The 23,924-nt window shown below is 54.0% G+C and overlaps 1 protein-coding gene across 1 annotated transcript; it reads right to left on the bottom strand.

Moving 5' to 3' along the window:
* Positions 1–743: 743 nt before the first annotated feature.
* Positions 744–2,779, bottom strand: Cldn4 (claudin 4). Its single transcript, XM_048369264.1, has one exon. The coding sequence runs from the start codon at positions 1,989–1,991 to the stop codon at positions 1,362–1,364; it is 630 nt and encodes a 209-aa protein (XP_048225221.1). The 5' UTR covers positions 1,992–2,779; the 3' UTR covers positions 744–1,361.
* Positions 2,780–23,924: the final 21,145 nt, after the last annotated feature.

Genomic DNA, 23,924 nt, shown 5'->3' with positions numbered 1-23,924 from the left:
AGACCCTGTCCCAAAAAAGAAAAAGAAGGGGTTGGGGGTGTGGTTCCGTTGATAGAGGGCTAAACTATGAGCGCAGTCAGCAGGTAAGGAGTTCAAGTCCCCATCTCAGACTCAAGTTTCCATCTCAGGAAAAAGGTGAAAGAGTGGTCTGTGGTTTTTAACTAGGAATCTGGGGGTAGCTCCCGTGGTAAATGCCCTTGTCTGGCATATCTCAGGCCCTAGGTTTGAGGGGTTGCCAGTCCTGGGACTTGAACTCTTTTCCTCAGGGTTAGCACTCTACCACTTGAGCCACAGCACCACTTCCAGCTTTTTCTGTATATGTGGTATTGAGGAATCGAACCCAGGGCTTATATAAGTTTTGAAGCCAGGGACTAGTTGCTCACACCTGTAATCTCAGCTATTCAGGAGGCTGAGACCTGAGGATTACCATTAGAAGCCAGTCTGGGCAGGAAAGCCTGTGAGTCTTTATCTCCACCAAACTACTGAAAAAGCTACAAGTAGCGCTGCAGCTCAAATGGTAGAACACTAGCTTTGAGCAAAAGAAGCTCAGGATAGCACCCAGGCCCTGAGTTCAAGCCCCAGGACTCTCTCTCTCTCTCTCTCTCTCTCTCTCTCTCACACACACACACACACACACACACACACACACACACACAATCTGGTCTCAGTAGTGGTAGCCCCTGATGTGGGGCCCCTCCCCACATCTAGCCCTGCCCAGCTCATACTCTGAATCACAACAAAGCCTCTGTGCATATATCCCATTTATTGTAGAAAATAATCAAAGTGATGAACAGATCTTAAATTACAAAACAGAAATGAACGAGAAGACAGAGGGTAGGCCAAGCCTCAGAGTCCCTGGGGGGGCACAAAGCACCCCCATCTTCCCCCTGCTGGCCAGTGTCCTTGAAACAATCTCCGGGCCTTGGGGTCCTGCTGCCGAGGGGCTGAGCCATAGGGTGGGCGGCAGGGCGGCTTCCCTAGCCCCTGCCCTCGCCAGCACCTCCCAGACCAGTTTTTATTCCCTCAAACCTGTCCATCCACCCGTGCTCCATTCCCAGGCAGGTGGGTGGGTGGGAGCCAGGCCAGTCACCATCCGGAGCTCAGATCCACCCAGCACCCGCCTCAGGGTGCTGGGTGTGCCGGGAGCACTCCAGCAAAAGTTAAAAAAGCTGGAATGAGCGTCTGGGCAGAGCGTCCTCCCATGGTTTGAGAGCTCAAGGTGGCCTTGGGCGATGTGCCGGGGCCTCAGTCACAGCTTTCCACAGCCAGGGCCATCTTGAGGTTCGAGTCCCAGGCGACTGTCGAGCTCATCAGTCCAAGCAAACACGCAGTGCAAGAGGGGACGGTGGGGCAGCGGCGCTTCACACGTAGTTGCTGGCCGGGACAGAGCGGGCGGCCGAGTACTTGGCGGAGTAGGGCTTGTCCTGTCGGGGTGGGCAGCTGCAGCACAGCAGCGCCCCCCCAAGCAGCAGCAGCCCCGAGGCAGCCCAGCCGATGTACAGCGAGGCCCCCATCTCCCGCTTCTGCCCGGCTGCCACTAAGGGGTTGTAGAAATCTCGGATGACGTTGTGCGCCGTCCAGGAGACGGGCACCATGACCAGCAGGCCAGCCAGCAGGTTCACCACGCCTGTCACAATCATGACCTTGGCTTTGGTGGTCTCGTCTTCCACGCAGTTGGTGCATTTGCCCCCCACGATCGACAGCAGCAGAGCCAGGGCGGCCACGATGATGCTGATGACGATGAGCGCGCGGGCGGCCTGCAGGTCCTGCGGCAGCGCCAGCAGCGAGTCGTACACCTTGCACTGCATCTGCCCCGTGCTCTGCACCACGCAGTTCATCCACAGCCCCTCCCAGCTTGTCTGCGCCGTGACAATGTTGCTGCCGATGAAGGCCGTCACCCGCCACATGGGCAGCGCGCAGCTCAGGATGGTGCCCAGCCAGCCCAGCACGGCCAGGGCGATGCCCAGCATCTGCAGGCCCATGGAGGCCATGGCTCAGCCGTCCAGGGGATGGAGGGTGGCAAGACGCAGGAGATCCTGCTCTGCAGGCCGTATGAGCCCAACGCCTCTTCGAGTGTGGGTCAGAGACGCCACCCACGCCCCGAGGCTGGTCCCCCCAAGAATCAGGTGCAAGAGGCAGCAAGTGCCAGCAGACCGATTGCTCCCGGCTCACCTCAGGTCCCCGCTGATCTGATAGGAGGCTCCCTATGGGGCGGTTATATGGCTGGTGGGGCGGGCGCCGAGGGAGGGGCTTCAGCCCTGGGGCCCTCCCATGACCAGTTCCTCCGGATTCCTGAGCCCTGGCCAACAGTCATGGAAAGGCCCCAACCCTGGGCCCCTGAGTCACCAGCTAGTATCAGAGGAAACTGTCCCCTGCCCGTGCCCCCAGCCCCCAGGCCCAAGCTGAGGTCAGCCCAGAGACGACACTGAGTCACCAGCCACCACAGGGCACCTGAGCCCGGCCCCAAGGAGGGGAGGGGCAGCAGCCTAGCCCAGCCAGATTCACAGCCTGAACACCACACAGGGGTCCCCCACGCCCCCCAAGCTCCTGTATTCCAGCCTGAGTGGAAAGAAAGGATGGGGGCCCCTGCTGAAAGGAGGTGGGGAATACGAGGGCAAAGTCCATCTGGGAAGCAGAGAAAACATCTGGACAATTGTCCTGTGACTTTTATCAAGACAATTAGGGAGATTATCTGGGCATTCATTATCTTTGGCATCTTTCCTAGCATTGACTGAGGAGACTGTTTGGGGAAACAAGGAACTAGGTGGGGCTCTGGGGTCCCTCTCCAGGTGGCCATCCCCCACCTACCAGGGGAGATGGCCTTGAAGAAACCCACTTTGTGTGTGTGTGTGTGTGTGTGTGTGTGTGTGTGTGTGTGTGTGCACCTGCATGCCACTGTTGGGGCTTGAACTCAGGGCCTTGGCACTGTCCCTTAGTTTTTTTCACTCAAGGCTGGTGCTTTACCACCCAAGCCACAGCTCCACTTTCAGCTTTTTGCTTGTTAATTGAAAAGTCTAACAAACTTTCCTGCCTGGGCTAGCTTCAAACCATGATCCTTAGATCTCAGCCTCTTGTGTGAGCCATGGTGCTGGGTGGGACGGGCATCTGGGCTCAGCCAGGGCAGGGGACACGGGAGCCCACCTCCTCCTCCCTTGGAGGCTGAGCCCGCAGAGCCAGAACTAAGTGGGAGAAAACAAGCCACAACAAGACCCTGTAAATGGTGTTTACTCGGCGAAGATACAGAGATTTGGGGTGTGTAAGGTCCGTCCCTGGAAGGCTCCAGGTAGATGCCCCCACCTCATTAAGTCTCCACCCAGTTACCTGGGTAACCAGCAGACCTGGAGGCAGTTACCTTCCCTTTCCCTGAGGTCACATCCTAATCCACCTGGCCACACCCCTTGCCCCTGCCCTAGATAAAGCAGGGCTGGGTGGGGGTCGCTCTCTTCTCTCTTTCTCCCTTCTCTCCGGCCGGCCGTGGATCACCTCGGCCATAGGCCAGCAGTTCGGTAATAAACTTTCTCTCCTGCCTGAATACCACGTGGCGTTCTCCTTTACCGGCTACCTACTTTAAAAACCTAACAGGGTGAAGGTGGGAGGGATGGGTACAAAGTCTCCAGAGACTCAGAAGAAAGACAGGAGGACCCAGGCTGGGTGCAGGGGTGGGGAGCCAGGCCTGGCAGGGTCCTGCCTGGCACACCCTTGGGGGACACTATGTCAGACCATCCTGCTTGGGGTCCCCAGGGTGGGGGAGGAGAGGGGGGGACTCAATGGGAGGAAAGCAGGTAGAGAGGCCGGGCAGAGGGCGGAAGGGACAGGAAGGTGGTCAGGCCTGACTGCCCTGTGAGCCTTGGGCTAGTGGGAGACCTGAGGCACAGCCTGGACCCACATAACAGGTGGAGAGGCCGAGGCCTGTGCTAGCCTCAGCCGCCCTGGCCCATCCTCCCCACTGCATGGAGGCTCCTGGTGTGGGGGAGCCATGTACACAGGAGATGCCCACGTGGACAGAAGACACGCACCCTGCCCACCCCGCCCTCCACCCGCACACATGCAGGATTTCGGCCTAGGCCTTACACAGCTCAAGCTGAAGCTCACCAGCCGTGGTCTGGTCTGTGGACCCAAGTAAGCACAACCTGACAGGCAGGAAGCACTTTCCCGCCCAGACTTTATCCCCACCTCCCAGACAGGGCAGGGCTTCCTCCTACGGCCTCAGCACCAGAAGGTAAACTGAGGCCCAGAGAAAGGCAGGAGCACCGGCCTTACCCAGGCTTCCCCTCCCCTCACCACCCAGGAAGCGCTGTAGACAGCTTTGTGGGTTCAGCTGGGAGGTGGCCAGGGTCCCCTCCCCCACTTCCTGCCATTGTGCCCCCCCCCTTCCTGGGTTACAGCCAAATGGCACTTGGGGAAGCAGGAGTGGGGGAGGGGCCACCCAGCCCTAGAACTTTCCACCTGTGCCCAAGGAGAAGTGACAAAGAAGCTGTCCACCCCTGTGGGGCCAGCCAAGCAGATCAGGGCAGTGTGGGAGAGGGCAAGGGCTGGGGGCGGAGGGCAGGGGAGCAGGAAGGGGCAGGGAGAGCTGGGGGGGGGTGAGGGGGATAGGAGCCAGTGTCAGGGAAACATGGAGCCAGCAGACATAGGGCTGGTTTGATCAGTGCCAAGAGACAGGTGTCTCTGCCCAGCCAGCTGCCTCAGGAGAAACACCTGCCCGGCCAGGCGCCTCTGCTGCACTCTGGGCTCCCTGAGCCCCAGGGTGGGGAAAGCCACCTCCAGCCCTCTGCCAGCCGCTCCCAGAGCTTAGAAAAGCCGGGTTGCTGGCAATGCCTCTGTCACCTCTGCATCTTGTCCCACGGGGCACCCAACACTTATTTTGTGTCGTTTCTGTCCCTGGTGTTCTATTAACTGAGCCCCAAGCACTGAAAAGGCTGCAGGGGATCAAGAGTTCTTGGCCAGCCTCAGCCGAATAGTGAGATGGTGTCTTGAAAGAAATAATAATAATAATAATAATAATAATAATAAAGCAAAGCACTAGTGGCTCACGCTTGTAATCCTAGCTAGTTAGGAAGCTGAGATGTGGAGGGCTGAGGTTTGTAGCGAGCTGGGACAGGAAAGTCCATGAGACTCCTTGTCCAAAATAACCAAGAGAGGGCTGGGAATATGGCCTAGTGGCAAGAGAGCTCTCCTCCTATACATGAAGCCCTGGGTTCAATTCTCCAGCACCACATATCTAGAAAACGGCCAGAAGTGGTGCTGTGGCTCAACTGGCAGAGTGCTAGCCTTGAGCAAAAAGAAGCCAGGGACAGTGCTCAGGCCCTGAGTCCAAGCCCCAGGACTGACAAAAAAAAAAAAAAAAAAAAAAGAGAAAGCTAGACTTGATGTTGGGGAAATGGAGGACAATGGAAAAGGAATAGGCTGGACTCGATCAACAGGCAAGGACTGTTTATTGAGGAACAGTGAGGGGCACAGACCTTCCCGCAGGTTTGAAGGTTGTGCAAGGGGGTGAATTTGGGACCAGGCTTACAATGGGTCTGAGCAAGGAGGCAGAGGTTATTGAAAGCGCCACTAGGTCTAGGAGTTGGTGGCTTGTCCTTGGACCCTTAATGGATTGTTTATAGGTGGGCTTAGGTGAATTGCCCTGCCAGCACTCTAAAGCAGAGCAGCTCATACTGGGGTTTTGCCTGGTGTCTGTATGAGCCTGAGGCAATGGCGGGGGGAGGGGGGGTCAATCCTTCACTTGAGAGCGAGAGGTGTAGCTCAAGTGGTAGAGCACCAGCCAAAAAAGCATGAAGCTCTGAGTTCAAGCCCTCCTGCTGCAAAAGAAGAGAAACACAGTTTGAAGCCAGCCCTGGCAGGAAAGTCCACAAAACTCTTATCTCAATGAGCCATCTTTGAGGACAGACATTGGCCTGAGCCTTAGTCCACAGGGAACTGAAGATGAGGGGGTGAGAGGGGCCTTGTTCATAAAGGCCCTGTCCCAGGGTGGCCAGGGTGTGCTGGGTCTTCGTTTCTGGGGGTGCTGTAGAGAACAAGTCGTTAGTGCTTATTCAAATGAGGGGAGCACGCCTTGTATGCTGGGAGAGAACTCCTGTGGCCTCAGCATCAGTAAGTAAACTGAGGCTCAGGAAGAGGCTGGGGCTCCGTCTTTACCCAAGCGTTTCCCTTGTCCCCACCCAGGAAGCTCTGGGAGCTTAGTGGGTTTATCCAGGAGTTGGCCATGTGGCCAGACCCCCCCCCCCTACTTCCTGCCATTGTCCCCCCCTCCTGGGCACCTCCCCTTCCTGAGTACCCTCCCCCCCAGAGCACAGCCAAATGGCACTTGAGGAAGCAGTCCTGGGGGAGGGGCGGCCAAGAACTTTCCACCTGTGCCTCAGGAAGTGGCACTGAAGCTGTCCATCCAGTCCCTGCGGGGGTAGCCAAGCCCATCACAGCTTCCTTTCTCACAGGTGTTTATTGTGTGGGAGCCCGGTGATTGCTGAGTGGCTGCAGGGGAGAAAGGTTCAGATCAAAAGGCACAGTGAAAGGGGGCTGGGCACCTCCTTTTTTTTTTTTTTTTTTAATTAATCATGTCTGAGTTCATCCAGGGCCCAGTGAAAGTGCCTTGTAAATTACCACTTACACTGGAAACCCCCAGGGTCGTGTCACCCACCTGAGACAGTCCCCTAGGAACCCCTGGGGACTCAGCCTAGACAAAGTCTCCCTCTGTCCCTGAGCCACCTGTGAACATGGGCCCTCAGGCTTGCTCAGGCTGTGCTTGCTAGGCTGCCATTTGAGCCAAGCCTCCAGCCCTACTTTTTGGGGTTTTGTGTTTTTATTTTTGCTGGTTATGTTGGAGATGGAATCCTGTGGACGTTTTTGCCCAGGCTGGCCTCAAACCACCAGCCTCTGATCCTCAGATCTCAGCCTCCTGAGTAGCTGGGATGACAAGCATGGGCCACCAGCACACAGCTTTTTTTTTTTTTTTTTTTTAACCAGAGACAATATGATCGTCATAAAAATAAATGAATGAATGAATAAAATAAATAAAAAGTAAATGATCTGTGGAGTGAGATGGCAAAATTGAAAGTGCTTCTTTCCTGGGTGGGAATAAACGTGTCGCTGTCTCTGTGGATTGATTGTTCTGGAAGGAAGTTCACACACAGCAGGCAGGCCCTGAGCCCTGGGGACTTTCAGAAGCAGGGGTGGTGGTGACGGTGACCCAGCTCTTCTCTGGGGGGAAGGGGAGGGGATCCCATAGAGTCTAGTCTAGGAAATAACCCACAATAGCAATTCTGCTCCATGAAGAAAAGAACCCAAAGCTGGCCTGGTCAGCCTTTGAGATCCTGGGGTCACCCAGCCAGCCAGCCTTCTTGCTGTACACACACACACACACACACACACACATACACACACACACACTCACACGGCTGAGGACCCCCTGAGCTGAGGTGCAGCCCCAGCCAGGTGAGCAGAGAGCCCACACTTGTGTCCTGGCATGCTGCCTGGGTGGTCCGCACACCCCCTGGGCCTGGGCCAGCTAATGACAGGCCTCAGACACCTGGCCTGGTTCAACTGGCTGAGCAGACATTGTCCCCATGGGCTCGGATGGGGGTGACCACATCTGGGGGCCTCCAGGGAAGAGAATAAAGCCTGGCTGCTGCCTCCTAGGTGGGGTCCCAGGGTCCAGGCAGAAGAATGCTCTGGGGAAAAGATAAGGGATGGTTCAGAGGGAGGGAAGGGTGTGGTGGGGGTGGGATTTTAAGAGGATGAGCCTCCACACCTTAAATTACTTTCAGCCTCTGAACCTGTCTGAGGGGCTCAGGTCTGTTATCCCAGCTACTCGGGAGACTGAGATGTGAAGATCAAGGTTCAAAGCCAGACTGGACAAGAAAGACTATGCGACTTTTACCTCCAATTAATTACCCAAAAGCCAGAGTGAAGCTGTGGCTCAAATGATAGAACACCAGCCTTAGGGGGAACGCTCAGGAACAGTACTCAGGCCTTAAGCTCAAGTCCCAGGACACACACACACACACACACACACACACTCTCTCTCTCTCTCTCTCTCTCTCTCTCTCTCTCACACACACACACACACACACACACACACACACACACACCTTCAATGTGCTGATTCTGGCATCCCCACCCAGGATTAGCTAAAGCAGTAGGAAAGCTGGGCCTCCTTTTCTCTGTCTCTTTCTTCTGCAATCACCTGGGGTCCCAGGAAGGACGAGCCCGATAGTGACTTTATGACCTGAGCCACCTGCAAGGAAAGCATCAGCTGAGACTCACCGGACAGGGGAACGAATGAGGGCCCTGGGGGTCAGGAGGAGGAGGCGGCACCCTGGAGCACACTAGTGAGGACAGAGACTTCTCCAGAACTCAGATAGTAATCAGCCAAGCCACTTCCTGCCTGGGGCTGTTTATGTGCCCTGCTTGGAGAAACAGGTGCATACCCCAGAAGTGCTCAGTGTCTGCCCAGGCCTTGTAAGAAGTCTTTCCCGCTGGGCACCAGTGGCTCACACCTGTAATCCTATCTACTCAGGAGGCTAAGACCTGAGAATCCAAGTTCAAAGCCAGCCCAGCCCCAGATAAGTCCATGAGAAGGGGTAAAGGGCTAGCCTTGAATGAAGAAGCTCAGCAACAGCATCCAGGCCCTCAGTTCAAGCCCCAGTACACCCCCCCCCCCCAATATATATTTTAAGAGGAAAGGCCACTCCAAAAAGGGCCAGAGATGGCCATCTGAGGAATGTGGACTTGAAGGGCCTGGAGCGGAACATAAGTTGGGCTCATTAGCAAGGGAATTTGGGGACCTATGGAGCTGCAGAGACAGACAGAGTTAGGGTGGCCTGGAAGCTGTCATGGAGAGGTCGCAGGTTCATGGAAGGGGGGGCTGGCAAGAGCAGGTTCACTGAGAGGTGTACCCCAGGTCCAGAAGCAGCCCAGGTCCTCAAAGTTGCCTCCAGCCCCAAGCCAGAGATCTGGTGGTGGAGCTTTGTCTTTGGTGGGTGAGGCTTTGTCTCCAGTTCCTTTTCTCTGGGAGGTGCTTCAAAGCAGGTGTCTCAGGGCACAATGGGACAATAGATTCTTTGTGACAAGGATCAGAGCCGTCCCTAAGAAGCACAAGAGCTTCCTCAGGAAGTGATGTCGGTCACCAGGGCCTTTTCTGGGGCCCTTCCCCAACAAAGGGCTGGAATAGAACTCAGCCAGGTCACCTTCCCACCAGACAGTTCGACATTGTGCACCCCTCTCCCCTGGACCCCAGTCCTTTGTCTATAAAATAGAGAGTTTTTATCTGTGAAAGCTGAACCTGCAGGGTCACCCCCTCACGCTGCCTCATAAAAAATCTCCCTCTCTGCCCTTCAGGCCAGGTCTCTTTACGTGGTGTTTGGGACTCATGGAGCTGGGGTCTGGGGTTTCGCTTCCTTTGGGAAGAGGGGTGGGAAGGTGCTGGACGCAGACAGCACACAGCTGATGACAACACTGCTTGCTATGAAACTGCCTGTGACGCACACAGGAAGGAGTCCCTCTCCGTCTGAGAAACCCAGGAGAAACCAGGAGTCGCACTGCACCTCAAGCAGGTGGCGGTGAGTCACCTGACAGGGACAGGGAGTGCCGGATCATAGCACCCTGTGGCCCTGGCCGGTGACTCAGCACCCCCTCCCCCCTCCGGGCCAGAGCTCCCTGGCCCCACTCAGGCCCCAGTGCTGTCTGCACCCATCCCACCTGTCTCCATGCCACACACACACCCTCCTGCTGCCCAGGAGGTCCAGATGCCAAGTGTCTGCAGGTGTCTCAGTTCCCCAGCAGCCATGCTCTGGGCTCTGCCTGCCCCAGCTGCGGATCCGCCTTAGAAGGGCTCGCCCGCGTCCTGGCCCATCACCCAGGGTCCAGCGGCGGGGCGGCCGGCTGGTGGTTATGGTTAATTGCCCCATGCTCTTTTTGCTGGTCCTGGAGCTTGAACTCAATTGATTGCTTGTCTTTATTTTTTTTTCTTTTAACTCAAAGGTTGGTACTCTGCCACTTGGGCTCACCAGGGGCCTCCTGGCTCTCTAACCCCCACCTGAGCTGGACAATTTTTTTGTATTGATTGTGGGGCTTGAACTCAAGGCCTGGGCATTGTGCCTTAGCTTTGCTCAAAGCTGGCACAGTACCACTTGGGCCACAGCTCTACTTCTGGCTTTTTGGTGGTTAATGGGAGATGAGAGTCTCACAGACTTTTCTGACTGGTCTGGCTTTAAACCTCAATCCCCAGATCTCAGCCTTCAGAGTGGCTGCCATTACTGGTGTGAGCCATCAGATCTTCCCTTGCTTGCTTGCTTTTCTTTCTTCCTTTCTCTCTCTCTCTCTCTCTCTCTCTCTCTCTCTCTCTCTCTCTCTCTCTCTCTCTCTCTCTCTCTCTCTGTGGACTCAGCCTTATACTTCTTGTCACTGCCTCTCTGTCACTGGCTGTGGTAAACTCTCACCCCTCAATCCCTTAACCCAGGCTGAGCCCTGGTTACCATGGAAACCTCCAGGGGGGTGGCTCCTACGGGGTTTGGGGGCCCCATGGAAGAGTCAAGCCTCATCGGTGGGTGTGGCCCTGACTGGGGCCCCAGGACATCAATTAAAAGCTATCAAGTTGTTAGCCACTCCCTAATTCACTTACTATGTAAATGTTAACTATTTGTTTCCTGTTTTCTCTAGCGAAGGAGAAGCCTTTGCTTTGTTCCTATAAATAGTGGCTGGTGAGAGAGAGGCTTGGACCGTTTGATGGAGCTGAGTCTCTCATTCCAATCAGCCCCACCTCTCATCTTTTCTGCTGCCACTCACCAACAGCTTCCCTTCTCCATTTGGCTTGCTCCCTCCTTTCTTTACTCAAACACCTGTGATTCTGCCTGGAATCTGGGAGTTTTAGGAAGCCCTTTCCCCATGCTCTAGGGACAACACCCGAGATCCTAAAAGTGGTGGTGGTGGTGATAAAGCTGCAAAAACCTGTGAATACCTCAATTTAAAAAAAATGTTTCAGGGCTGGGGATATAGCCTAGTGGCAAGAGTGCCTGCCTCGGATACACGAGGCCCTAGGTTCGATTCCCCAGCACCACATATACAGAAAACGGCCAGAAGCGGCGCTGTGGCTCAAGTGGCAGAGTGCTAGCCTTGAGCGGGAAGAAGCCAGGGACAGTGCTCAGGCCCTGAGTCCAAGGCCCAGGACTGGCCAAAAAAAAAAAAAAAAAAAAAAAAATGTTTCAAACTGGGCGATGGCTCACGCCTGTCATACCAGCTACTCAGGAGGCTGAGATCCGAGGACCACAGTTCAAAGCCAGCCTGGGCAGGATAAGTCCAAGAGACTCTTATTTCCATTTAACCACCAGAAAACCAGAAGTGGTGCCTGTGGTGCTAGTGGTAGGACACTAGCCCTTGAACTGAAGAACTCAGAGACCCAGGCCCAGAGTTCAAGCCCCACAACTGACAAAAAAAAAAAAACAAAACAACTTCAAAAATTATCATCAGGGCTGGGAATATGGCCTAGTGGCAAGAGTGCTTGCCTCCTACACATGAAGCTCTGGGTTCGATTCCCCAGCACCACATATATGGAAAATGGCCAGAAGGGGCGCTGTGGCTCAAGTGGCAGAGTGCTAGCCTTGAGCAGGAAGAAGCCAGGGAAGGTGCTCAGGCCCCGAGTCCAAGGCCCAGGACTGGCAAAAAAAAAAAAAAAATTATCATCATGGGCTGGGGGTCTGGCTTAGTGGTAGAGTGCTTGCCTAGCATGCATGAAGCCCTGGGTTCGATTCCTCAGCACCACATACACAAAAAAGCTGGAAGTGGCGCTGTAGCTTAAGTGGTAGAGTGCTAGCCTTGAGTAAAAGGAGCTCAGGAATAGTGCCCCAGCCTTGAGTTCAAGCCCCAGGACTGGCCAAAAAAAAAAAAAAAATCACCATAAGCCAGGCATCTGTGGCTCACACCTATAATCCTAGCTACTCTGGACGCTGAGATCTGAGGATCCTGGCTAGAAGCCAGTTCAGACTGGAAAGTACCTAAGACTCATATCTCCAATAAACCACCAGAACACCAGAAGTGGGGCTGTGACTCAAGAGCACTACACTAGCCTTGAGAAAAAAAAAAAAAAAAAGGCTCTGGGACAATACCCAGGCCTTAAGTTCAAGCCCCAGGACAGGCACACAGGCACACAATTAAAAAAAAAAAAAAGACCAAAACACTGGTTGTGGTTTTAGGCACTAAACTCAGGCTCTTGAGCATCTAGGCAAGTGTTCTCCCACTGAGCCGGGCAGCCCTGCCCCCATCTCTCTCTCTCTCTCCACACACACACACACACACACACACACACACACACACACACAGACCTTGCTAACTGGAAGTTTGGAGCATGATCATGATTGTAAACAAGATCATGCTCAAAACTCCTGAACCCAGATCTGTTGGTCAGCAAAGACAAAGGATGGCAACCATAACAAACTCCAGGCCTATTTATGTTTATTTACAAATTAATTTTCCTGGCTCCACCCAGGGAGAAATTGAAAAGCCCACAGGCTGGAGCCAGTCAGACCTGTCGGAGCAAGGCAGGTGCAGGGCGGCAAGGCTGCTGGGTGAAGAGGGTAGGGAAAATTCTGGGTGCTTATGTCCACTGAAACCAACAAAGAAACCTCAGCCCGGTGGCGCCTACCTAGCCACACCCCCACCCTCCACCAGCTACACCCAGGCTGGGAGGCATGGGAGCATCGAGCACCCAAGCCCAGTCCTCCTGTGAGATGCTGGGGGTGTCTCTCCCCAAAGCTGGGCCTGCCGGGGCCAGCGCTAGTGCTAGCTTGGGCTGCCCTCTGCTGTTTGCTTATGGGAACTGCAGATTTCCCTGAACCACCATTGTTCTGTTGTGTGTGTGCTGGTCTTGGGGCTTGAACTCAGGGCCTGCCTGAGAGCTATCCCAGAGCTTTTCTGGTCAAGACTAGCTAGCACTTTACCACTTAAGCCATAGCTCCACTTCTGTCTTTTTGGGAAGTTTATTGGAGATAAGAGCTTTACAGATTTTCTTGTCTAGGCTGGCTTGAAACCGTGATCCTCAGATCTCAGGCTCCTGAGCAGTTAAGATGACAGGTGTGAGACTGTGAGGCTAACAGGAACTTCAAAGGAAGGAGTTTTGTATGGAGGCAGAGTTATACTAGGGTGCCAAGATGACCTCTACATTGGCTGTTTCCATGATGAGCCATAGTTTAGGAGTAGATAGGGAAATCCATCCAGGGCTCGTAGTGAGGCTTGACCAACAGATGTGGGTTCCAGGCTGGGAAGCTGCAGCCTTGGGGAGGCCACCAGGGGTAGGGCCAGGGTGGGAAAACCTACAGGGAAGTGGGTGCCCACATCCTGGTGAGGAGAGCAAGCACCCCCTTGTGGAGGGAGGCAAACTAGGAGGCACACCACACCCCCTCATTTAGTGGGGTGCTGCAGACCTGCAGACTTTGAGCCTGGGAGCATCAGAGGAGGCCTCCAGGCTGATGCTTATCTGGGGCAGTGAGGTGAGTGCACCAAGGTGGGGGGGGGTGGTGGAGAGGGGCTGGGTTCTTCCTCCCCCAGGGGATAAAGAGGACTCAGTGCAGAATAGAAGAGGGTTTAGAGCTAGGAATATGGCCTAGTGGTAGAGCGCTTGCCTCGTATACATGAAACCCTGGGTTTGATTCCTCAGCACCACATATATAGAAAGTGGCGCTGTGGCTCAGGTGGCAGAGTGCTAGCCTTGAGCAAAAAGAAGCCAGGGACAGTGCTCAGGCCCTGAGTTCAAGCACCAGGGCTGGCAAAAAAAAGAAAAAAGAAAAAGAGGGCTTAAGGGGAGGCTTGGGGAAGGAGGGAGTTCAGGGGACAAAGACAGGCATCCAGGAAGAAAAGGGTGCTGGAGAAGAGGGAGACTGGGAGACTACAAGGGAAGGCCGAGTGCCAGTGCTTGTGCCTATAATCCCAGCTACTCAGGCGACTGGGCTCTGAGGATCACATTCAAAGCCATCTAGTGCAGGAAAGTCTGACAGGCTTACCTCTAATAACCATCAAAAAGCCAGAAGTGGAGCTGTGGCTCAAGTGGTAGACCAAAAAAATAAAAGCTCAGGGACAGTGCCTAGGCCCTGAGTTTGAGCTCTAGAATAGGCATAGGCCATGTATGCACACGCACACGTGTGTGTGTGTGTGTGTGTGTGTGTAATAATAATAAAGGAAAAGGAAGCAATGACTAGCTGGGGTCTAGGGATGGGGCTCCAGCAGAGGGAAGGGGTTCAGGGCTCTGGAGGCTGAGATCAGGGAAAAACCAGAAACAAGGCCCTTGGGGGAGCTCAGGTGAGGCCCCAGGCACCCCAGGCTGGGTTCCCTTAGGCCAGGCTGAGAACAGGAAGAGCAGGGCCTGGGCGGGCCTGGTTTATGGCCTGGAGTGAAACCTGGCCTCGGGGACTGGAGAAGTTTCTGTGGGGTGGGGACTGAGCTCCAGCCGCTCCTCCCAGCTGGGTGGTACTCCAGGGCCTGGGAATCACCTCCACGCAGCTGGCCAGGCCAGGCAAAGAAACGCAGCCCCACCCGGGCCTGTCCACGCTGGAGACCCACTTCCCACAGAGAACCGAGAGCCGGGACTTGGCGCCAGACAAACCCACCTGCCGACCGGACAGGACAGGTGTGCAGCCTGCAGCCTCCCAACCGGTTTTGCTTCTTGCCAAGCCCTCGGGGGCCTCCCGGAACCACGTGGGGAGGACCAGACGCAGAGCTCCTCGGGGCCTACATGGAGGCCCAAGCCTGCTGGACGCTCTAAGAGGAATCCCAGTCCCTCAAGGGACCCCAATTCCCGGATCTGTTGCCTCCTGCCCCCAGCACTGCAAAGAGCACACACATAGTCATCCCCGATATGCACGTACGTGTATACAAACATCCCTGGTACCACACAAATAGAAACTATTGTCATCTTATTTTAATCTGAGAATCATGGTTCAAAGCTAGTCCCGGCAAAAAGTCCGAGAGAGAGGGAGAGAGAGAGAGCGAGAGAGAGAGCATTAATTCCAATTAACCAGCAAAAAGAAGGAGGAGAGGAGGAGGACAAGGAGAAGAAAATGGAGCTGTGGCTCAAGTGATAGCATTGGGGGAGGGGAACCCAGAGACCATGACCCTGTGAAGAAAGAAAGAGAGAGGGAAGGAAGGAAGATAAGTTTGTCCCAAGGAATCTCACTGAGTGTATTTTATGCCTCAAAATGCAAATACAAGGTAGAAGACACCCTAAGCATGGCTAAGCCACAGCGTGGGAGAAAAATCATTGTAAACGTTATAAACAACATGTGATTGACACTCAGACTATATAAAGGAATTCCATAAATTAATCACAAAAAGATAAACAAGTCAGTAGGAAACTAGACCCACACAGCTGGGTGTGGCCATTCCGGCCTGTAATCCTAGCTACTAGGGAGGCAGAGACCAGGGGACTGGAGTTACGAGGCCAGCACAGACATAAAAAGTTCATGAGATGTCATCTTAAGCAATGGCTAGGCACAGTGCTACAAACCTGTCGCCCCAGAAACAAAGGGAAGAACAAATAGGGAGATCAAAGTCCAGTCTGGTCCAGACCTAAAGCCAGGCCTTGCCACCTCAGAAATAACCAACCCAGAAAGAACTGGCAGAGTGAATCAAAGTGTAGAGCACCTGCTTTGCAAGAGAGGACTTGAGTTCAAACCCCAGTACCACTGAGAGAGAGAGAGAGAGAGAGAGAGAGAAAGAGAGAGAGAGAGGAAAACTTCATGGATGGCTGATTACTGTCAGAGTAACCAGAAAAATACAAATTAAAATAGTGAGATTCTGGGGCCAGGAGTTTGGCCTAGTGGCTTGCCTAGTATGCACGGCGCGCTGGTCTCAATTCCTCAGTACCACATATACAGAGAAAGCAGCAAGTGGCACTGTGGCTCAAGGTAGAGTGCTAGCCTCGAGCAAAAGAAGTTCAGGGACATTGTCCAGGCCCTGAGTTCAAGCCCCAGCTCTGGCAAAAAATAACCAAAAATATTTTTTTCAGAATGCTGGAGAGATATGTAGGATTTCAGGAGGTCATTCCTACATCCCATCATCTTTGCAACCACTGAACAGCTGGAAGCCAACCAGACGTGCACTGAGAGAAAGCAGGTGAAAACTGTGGTATTGTGGTATAGCCACCCAATGGAATAATGCAAAGCAATCAGAATGAATTCTCTTTTTTTTTTTTTGGCCAGTCCTGGGCCTTGGACTCCGGGCCTGAGCACTGTCCCTGGCTTCTTCCCGCTCAAGGCTAGCACTCCGCCACTTGAGCCACAGCGCCGCTTCTGGCCGTTTTCTGTATATGTGGTGCTGGGGAATCGAACCTAGGGCCTCGTGTATCCGAGGCAGGCACTCTTGCCACTAGGCTATATCCCCAGCCCAAGAATGAATTCTCTATGCTTGGGCCTCAGTGCCTCCCACCAGTTATCCTAGCGACTAAGGAAGCAGAGATCTGAGGATCGCACTTTGAAGTCAGTCCCAGGGAAGGAAAGTCTGTGAGACTTCTATCTCCAATTGACTACCAAAAGGCCAGAAATGAAGCTCAAGTGGTAGAGCACCGGTCTTGAGTGATAAAGCTCAGGGCAAGCACCTAGGCTCTGAGTTCAAGTGCAAGGACTGGCATGTTGTCTGCATGTTCTCTCTGTCTCTGTCTCTGTCTCTGTCTCTCTGTCTCTCTGTCTCTCTGTCTCTCTGTCTCTCTCTCTCTCTCTCTCTCTCTCTCTCTCTCAGAGTAGCTGGGATTACAGGTGTGAGCCACCAGCTCTGGCTTGGATTTCTTTCCTTTTCGATTTCTGCAGAAATGGGGGTGAACCCAGGGCCTCGTGAGGCTGAGAAGCACCTCAGCCTGAGTGCTTTTGCTTTTACCTGTGCCTGTGTGGGCACAGAAGGGGCACTTGAGTGGACACTTGCCTGGCCGGGGGCCATGGCTGCCTGGGCCCCACAGAGCAGCGGGGCCCCTCAGCACTGAGACCACTGGCTCAGGATTCAGGGCACCCCACATCTGGTCTTGGACACAGTAGGGCTGGGGTCAGCTGTGGCTGAGTCACCTCTGGTAGAATGCTATCTTAAATCAACTTCTGTCTCCTTAGACTACAGGCACTTTGTTTAACTTTGTGCTGTTTGAAGGAAGATATGATAAGGTCCTGCAGCTTACATAAACTCAGAGTCGTGTGGGCACTCCCTTCCCTGGAAGACCGGCTCAGAGAGAGGCACACGGCCCTGCACAGCCTGCTGCCGGGCCAGCCACTACCCAAACTCAGATTTCCTTCCTTCCTTCCTTCCTTCCTTCCTTCCTTCCTTCCTTCCTTCCTTCCTTCCTTCCTTCCTCCCTCCCTCCCTCCCTCCCTCCCTCCTTTCCTCCCTCCCTCCCTTCCTTCCTCCCTTCCTTCCTTTTCTTCCTCCTCCTCCTCCTCTCCCACCTCCTCCTCCTTCTCCTTCTTTTTTTGTGCTGGTCCTGGACTTGATCTCAGAGCCTGGACATTGTCCCTGAACTTTTTGCTCAAGACTAATGTTCTAGTACTTGAGCCACAGCTCCACTTCTGGCTTTTTGCTAATTACTTGGAGATAAGAGTCTCATAGACCTTTCTGTCCTGGATGGCTTCAAACCTGGATCCTCAAATCTCAGCCTCCTGAGTAGCTAGGGTGACAGGCATGAGCCCCTGGCACCTGGCTGCAACTTTATTTTCAATCACCCCAACCTGAAGATCATCAACTATCCTATCATTAAAATATATGCATGCACACCAAGGAGTATCACTCAGCTGTAAAAAAAAAAAATAAGGAATGAATGACTGATAGAGCATAGCCATGTAACAATTGTTAGAATTTTGTTGACACAATGTAGAGAGATCTCTGAGGATCAGCTGAGTCAAGGCCATCACAAAAGGTTGTAAACCCAAGATTCCATGTATATTACTTCCCTGAACTGGCAGTTTCCAAATGGAGAGCAAATTGGAGACTGTCAGGGGCATTGTAGGGTTGAGGCGGGGAGGAAGTAGGTATGGAACAGAATATCCTGTCCTGACTCTGTGCCATAATTTTACGAGATGTCACTGTGCATCTTTCCTGGGTAAAGGGTATGCAGTCTCTCTCTTTTTTTTTTTTTTTTTGCCAGTCCTGGGCTTGGACTCAGGGCCTGAGCACTGTCCCCGGCTTTTTTTTGCTCAAGGCTAGCACTCTGCCATTTGAGCCACAGCGCCACTTCTGGCCATTTTCTATTATGTGGTGCTGGGGAATCAAACCCAAGGCTTCATGTATAGGAGGCAAGCATTTTTTTTTTTTTTTTTTTGCCAGTCCTGGGTCTTGGACTTGGCCTGAGCACTGTCCCTGGCTTCTTTTTGCTCAAGGCTAGCACTCTACCACTTGAGCCACAGCGCCACTTCTGGCCGTTTTCTATATATGTGGTGCTGGGGAATGGAACCCAGGGCTTTATGTATACGAGGCAAGCACTCTTGCCACCAGGCCATATTCCCAGCCCAAGGGTATGCAGTCTTACTGTATGGTTTCTTTGGGTCTTCTTTGCTTTGCTTTCTTTCTCTTGGTCTCTTTCTTTTTCTTCTTCTTCTTTTTTTTTTTTTTTTTTTGTCAGTCGTGAGGCTTGAACTCTGAATCTGGGTACTGTCCTTCAGCTTTTTCACTCAAGGCTGGCGCTCTACCACTTGAACCACAGCATCACTTCTGGTTTTCTGGTAGTTCATTGGAGATAAGATTCTCATGGACTTTCCTGCCCAGGCTGGCTTTGAACCACAATCCTGCTGCATCCGAGGAACTCCCTTCACCAAAACCTGAACTCCACCCTTCACAGAGAAAAGAGAACTCTCCCTGGCCCCAGGTCAGGTCTATATCTTTATATCTTGCTCTCTGCCCAGACCTGGCTGCGCATGCCACTAGCCCTGACATTATGCGGGGCTAAGATGTTATGCCTGTATAGGGACAGGTGCCGTGTCCCCCCACCCCCCCCCCCCCCCAATGCAGGAGGTGAGCTTGCCAGCCCCAGCTGGATGTAACTGTGTCCACATGGGCTTCTGGGATGGGTGCTTTCACACACACATGCACACGCACGCACACACAGGCTGCACAGTTAAGCAGGAACACTTCCCCACAGACTGAGTGACCACAGTCTTCCCCCACCGGCACCTCATGCCTGGCTACTACATGACCTGCTCCCCACAATCTAAGGTACTGGAGCCCCCAACTCCCCAGGCCTTGCTCCTCTTCTGCCACTGGAGACTGGAATGGCAGGATGCCCACTGGGGCGGGGAGCCCCGGCCTCAGGGCAGGAGAGAAAGGAGCTGGGTGGCACCCTAGGGGAGAAGTGGGCGCTGGAGCCCTGAGGCTTTTTCTTGAGGTGGGCATCAGGTGGGTGGCCGCAGGCACAGGTTCATCTGGCTGCAGGCGCTTTTCTCTCTGTGCCTTCTTTGCTGGCCTTCTGCTTCTTAGAATCTCTCAGCCCAGTCTCTGAACTGAGCCACCCAGTGCTCACTCAGCACCTGAGGGAGGGTGCTCGTACGTGCGTGCATTTACTGTGGCTGGAACCCAGGGCCTCCCACTCTCACTCAGCCTTTTCACTTCTGGCAGGCATTCTACCATGTGAGCCACACCTTCCAAGATGTGTTTTGCTGGTTAATTGGAGCTAAGAGCCTGTCACGATTTTCAGCCCATGTTGGCCTTGAACTTTGATCCTCGGCTGTCAGCCTCCTGAGTAGCTGGGATTAGGGTGCCTGGCTGCTCCCATTTCTTGGCCACTGTGAATAGCTACGATAAGCACAGGAATGGCGGAGTCCCTTCTGCATACTGATTTCCTGCCCTCTGCTTGTTTTCCCTGCTGTAGGCCTTGCCGGATCCTCCGAGCCTCCACAGTCCTTTCCTCAATGGCAAGTCATTTCCACTCCCACCAAGGGGGTGCCGGGGGTCCCCCACATCCTCGCCAGCCTTTTCATATACTCATCATTCAAAGTGGAATGAGGTGATGTCATGCCCTGTTTTTGATTTCTCTTGCCCATTTTTTCCAGTTGGCTCCTCTCCTTTGGTTCTACAATCTGGCTCTAGGACCCACAGGAGATACCAGGCTAAACCCGCCTGGCACCCTGCCTGGAGCCAAAGTCTTATTTACTAAGTCCTTGAAGTTTGGCCCCTAGGCAAGAAGCTGGGTTCTGTTTGCCTCTCTGTGATCAGCCTTGCCCAGCAGGCTCAAAAGCCAGCCACCCCTTCCTGCCCAGCCCCCCAACTCCCTCATGGGGGCTGGGAATAAGGCTTTCTTCTCAGAAAGCCAAGGTGGGGAAAAGACTGACTTGGAGATCTCATGACCCAGGGGAGTGAAGGCACGGTCAGTCCAGATCTGCCTGCCACACTAACTCCAAATGATTTCTCTGTACCTCACATTTGCATACCCTGCCCAGGTTGTTTTCTGCCTAGAACGATCCTGGAAGGTGAGTCATGGATACATCAGTTTCTTGACTTTAAATAGAAGGAAACCAGGCACTGGTGGCTCACACCAGTGATCGCAACATCTCAGGAGGCTGAGATCTGAGGATTGTGGTTTGAAATCAACCCAGGCAGGAAAGTCCATGAGATTCCTATCTCCAATTAACCACCAAAAAAGCCAGAAATGGAGATGGAGCTCAAGTGACAGAACGCTAGCCCTGAGCAATAAAAGCTAAGGGACAGGCTGGGAAGGTGGTTTAGTGGTGGAGTGCTTGTCTAGCATGCATGAAGCCCTGGGTTCAAATCTTCAGTTCCACATAAACAGAAAAGGCCAGAAGTAGCACTGTGGTTCAAGGGGTAGAGCACTAGCCTTGAAGCTCAGGGACAGTGCCCAGGCCCTGAGTTCAAGCCCCATGACTGGCACAAAAATAAACTGATAGAAAATAAGTAAATGGAAGGAAAATGAGGATAGGAGTGGCTAAGTGACTGTGTCTAGCCAGATAGTCAGGGTTTGGGACACCCAACCCTGGCCAGACTGGCAATGCTCACCCAAGTCAGGCAGGTCCCTAGAGGAGTGGGCACCAGTTCTCTGGTCCAAAACGCATTGTACTGAAAAGTGTAATTAAGGCCAGTATTCCATCCACAAGACCCTGACTACACAGGCTTCCTACAGAGCAGCCCCCACCCAGCACCCGCTGGGCCCTCTGCCCAGACGCTCCCAGTCTTGCCGGCAGACCCAGCCCCAGACCTTTGCCCTGCAAAGAACGACGACCCTGGCTTCTATGAGTCTCTGGCCCTGTTTATGCCAATCATCTGCAGCAGGGTTAGAGCTCTCGTGCAGAATACATGGTCTGCGTGTTGTGACGTGAAAGATGGGAGACAACCCAGAAACCCCCCCTGGCTTCACTTCCTCAATTCTTGCAGCTTTCTCAAGGAAAGTTCCTTGAGAACTTGGTTCCTGCTAGATTACAAAGCTGTCTGGGCAAACATAAACTCAGGGGATCCTCAGAACCAGTCCCACAGGCAGTGGAACAAGAATCACTAAGTCAGCTATGGCTCCAGTACCCAGCATTGCTCCTGGTGCTGGGTTTGCAGCAGCAAATAATTTTTTGCCCATTCTGAAACATTCTAACAGCTCTGATGGAGCTTACAGACTGGGGTAGAGAGAGAAACAAGACAATTAAAAAATAAATAGGAAGCTGGGTGCCAGTGGCTCATATCTGTCAACCTTGCTACAAATGAGATCGAGATCCAGAGGATCGAGGTTCAAGGCCAGCCCAAACATAAAAGTTCTCGACCATCTCCAAAATAACTAGCAAAAAACTGGGCTGGATGTGTGAGTCAAATGGCAGAGCATCAGCTGAGTAAGCTGGATAAGCACAAAGCCCTGAGTTCCAATCCTGGTACCAGTTTTATATATATATATGTGTGTGTGTGTGTGTGTGTGTGAAAAAATTATGTCAAAAGTATGAAAGGGGACGAGAAGACAAGAGAATCAAGCATGAATATATATATATATATATATATATATATATATATATATATATATATACCTGTAATCCTAGAAACAGGAAAAACCTGTAGTCTGAGGCCACCCAGGCAAAAGTTTGAGCCCCTCACTGAAAAGCAAAATAAGGAGGACTGGTGGTGTGGCTCAAGTGGTTGGTTGCTTGCATAGCATGCTCAAAGCTCTGTTTTCAGTTCCCAGTACCACAAGTCATAAGAAGCAAAAGATGGGGGCGTGGCTAAAGTGTAGAAAGCTAATAATCTTCAGGATCATAGAGGAAGGGGGACAGTATGGCCATTGTGGGGTAGGCGAGGGATGGCCTTGTCAGGGATAAAACCTGCTGGGAAAGGAGTGAGCCAGAGGACACCCAGAGTGCCCCCGCAGAGGGGACGATGGGAGGGGGCAGAGGGGACAGTGGTGATGCACCTACGCTGTGGCATCGAAGAGCTAAAGCAAGCCGTCAATCATTGCTGGGTCCTCAGTGAAGAGAGCACAGAGGAGGACAGGACAGGACAGGAAGGGACAGAACCAACAGGACCTCCAGGCCAACCCCAAGGCTGGCAATGTGCTGGGGAGGAAGGGCTCAAGAGCAGATCAAGAGAATTGTACAAATGTCTAATTTCTAACTTTTTTTTTTGGCCTGGATTAAATCTATTTCCGGGCCCTCACAAGGGAGGGAGAGGGCCCTGGCACTCACTCAGACAGAAAGGGGCAGGCGGGGAACAAAGGGGGATGGGGAAAATCAGCTCAGCCCCAGACTCCTGGACATAAGAGCTGCAAAAGAATACATAAACACATAGATTCGTGTGTACCAGTACTAGGGCTTGAACTGAGGCCTTGTCTGTTATAGCTTTTCCATTCAAGGCTGAGCCACAGCACCATTTTCGGGTTTTTACAGGGTAATTGAAAATAAGTTTTCTTTCTCTCTCTCCCTCCCTCCTCCCCCCCCACCCCCTTTCTCTGACTTTCCTGATTGGATTGCGTTCCTCAGATTTCAGGCCCCTGGATCGCTGAGCCACCAATGCCCGGCTTGGGGGGCACTACAGCGGGCGGGCCCTGGCTTCTGAGTCCAGCACCCCTAAGGATGGACAACCCCACCGGCCTAAGATGAGGCCAGGCCGGTCCGAGGCGTGCCCAGCTGCCGAGGACCCAGCGCAGAGCAGGTGCTGAGCTCAGGCTACCACCCTCCACAAAGGCCAAGGCTGCAGCCACGCCCAGTGACTCCGCCCACTAACCGCTGTCAGGGTAATTGACCGCGCCCCTCTGACCACGCCCACTCCACCGTTGTCCTGAGCAGTCTGCCCCCCCATTGGAGCCGCCCACTCACTGTGCAGGTGGTTGGTCCCGCCCACGCGAGCTCCGCCCACCCCGCTATCCCAGTGGTGGGCCCCGCCCCGGCCCCGCCCACTCCCCCGTAGTCCTAAGCGGTCGGCCCGACCCCGTTGGCCACGCCCATTCCACTGTACAGGTGGTTGGTCCCGCCCACGCGAGCCCCGCCCACCCCACTATTTCCAGCGGTGGGCCCCGCCCCGGCCCCGCCCACTAGGGTGTCCGCGGGTCGGCCACGCCCCCGCGCCGCCCTCTCCAGAGATGCCTGAGGGAGGGGGGAAAGCTGGCGACCGGGAAAGGGAGGTTGACCCCTTTGCAATTTGCACCCCAACTCCATGAAGCACCCCGTCTTCCGAGCTTACCCCAGAGAACTAGTCTGTGAGTCTTGGGGACCAGGAGCCAGGAGGTGAGACCCCGCCTTCACCGGGCCCCCTCACCCGGCGCCCTCCACTGGGGGCGCGCGGTAGCCGAGAGGCGGGGTCCACGTCAAGGTCCGGGCCCGGGCGGGCGTGGCTGCGCCGCTCCCGCCCCCGTGGGGCGCGGGTCGCGGTGCTAAGCCCGACCTGCCCGGGCCAGGCCCGGCCCCAGTCGCTGTCGCCGCCAGCCAAGCCGCGGAGCGCAGCGGGCGAGCGGGGCGAGCGCGGAGTCGGCCGTTACGCGCCCGGGCGCACACCTG

This window comes from Perognathus longimembris, chromosome 1 (assembly GCF_023159225.1).
Source record: "Perognathus longimembris pacificus isolate PPM17 chromosome 1, ASM2315922v1, whole genome shotgun sequence".
In the NCBI taxonomy this organism is placed as follows: domain Eukaryota; kingdom Metazoa; phylum Chordata; class Mammalia; order Rodentia; family Heteromyidae; genus Perognathus; species Perognathus longimembris.
This window is presented reverse-complemented; position numbering and strand designations above follow the sequence as displayed.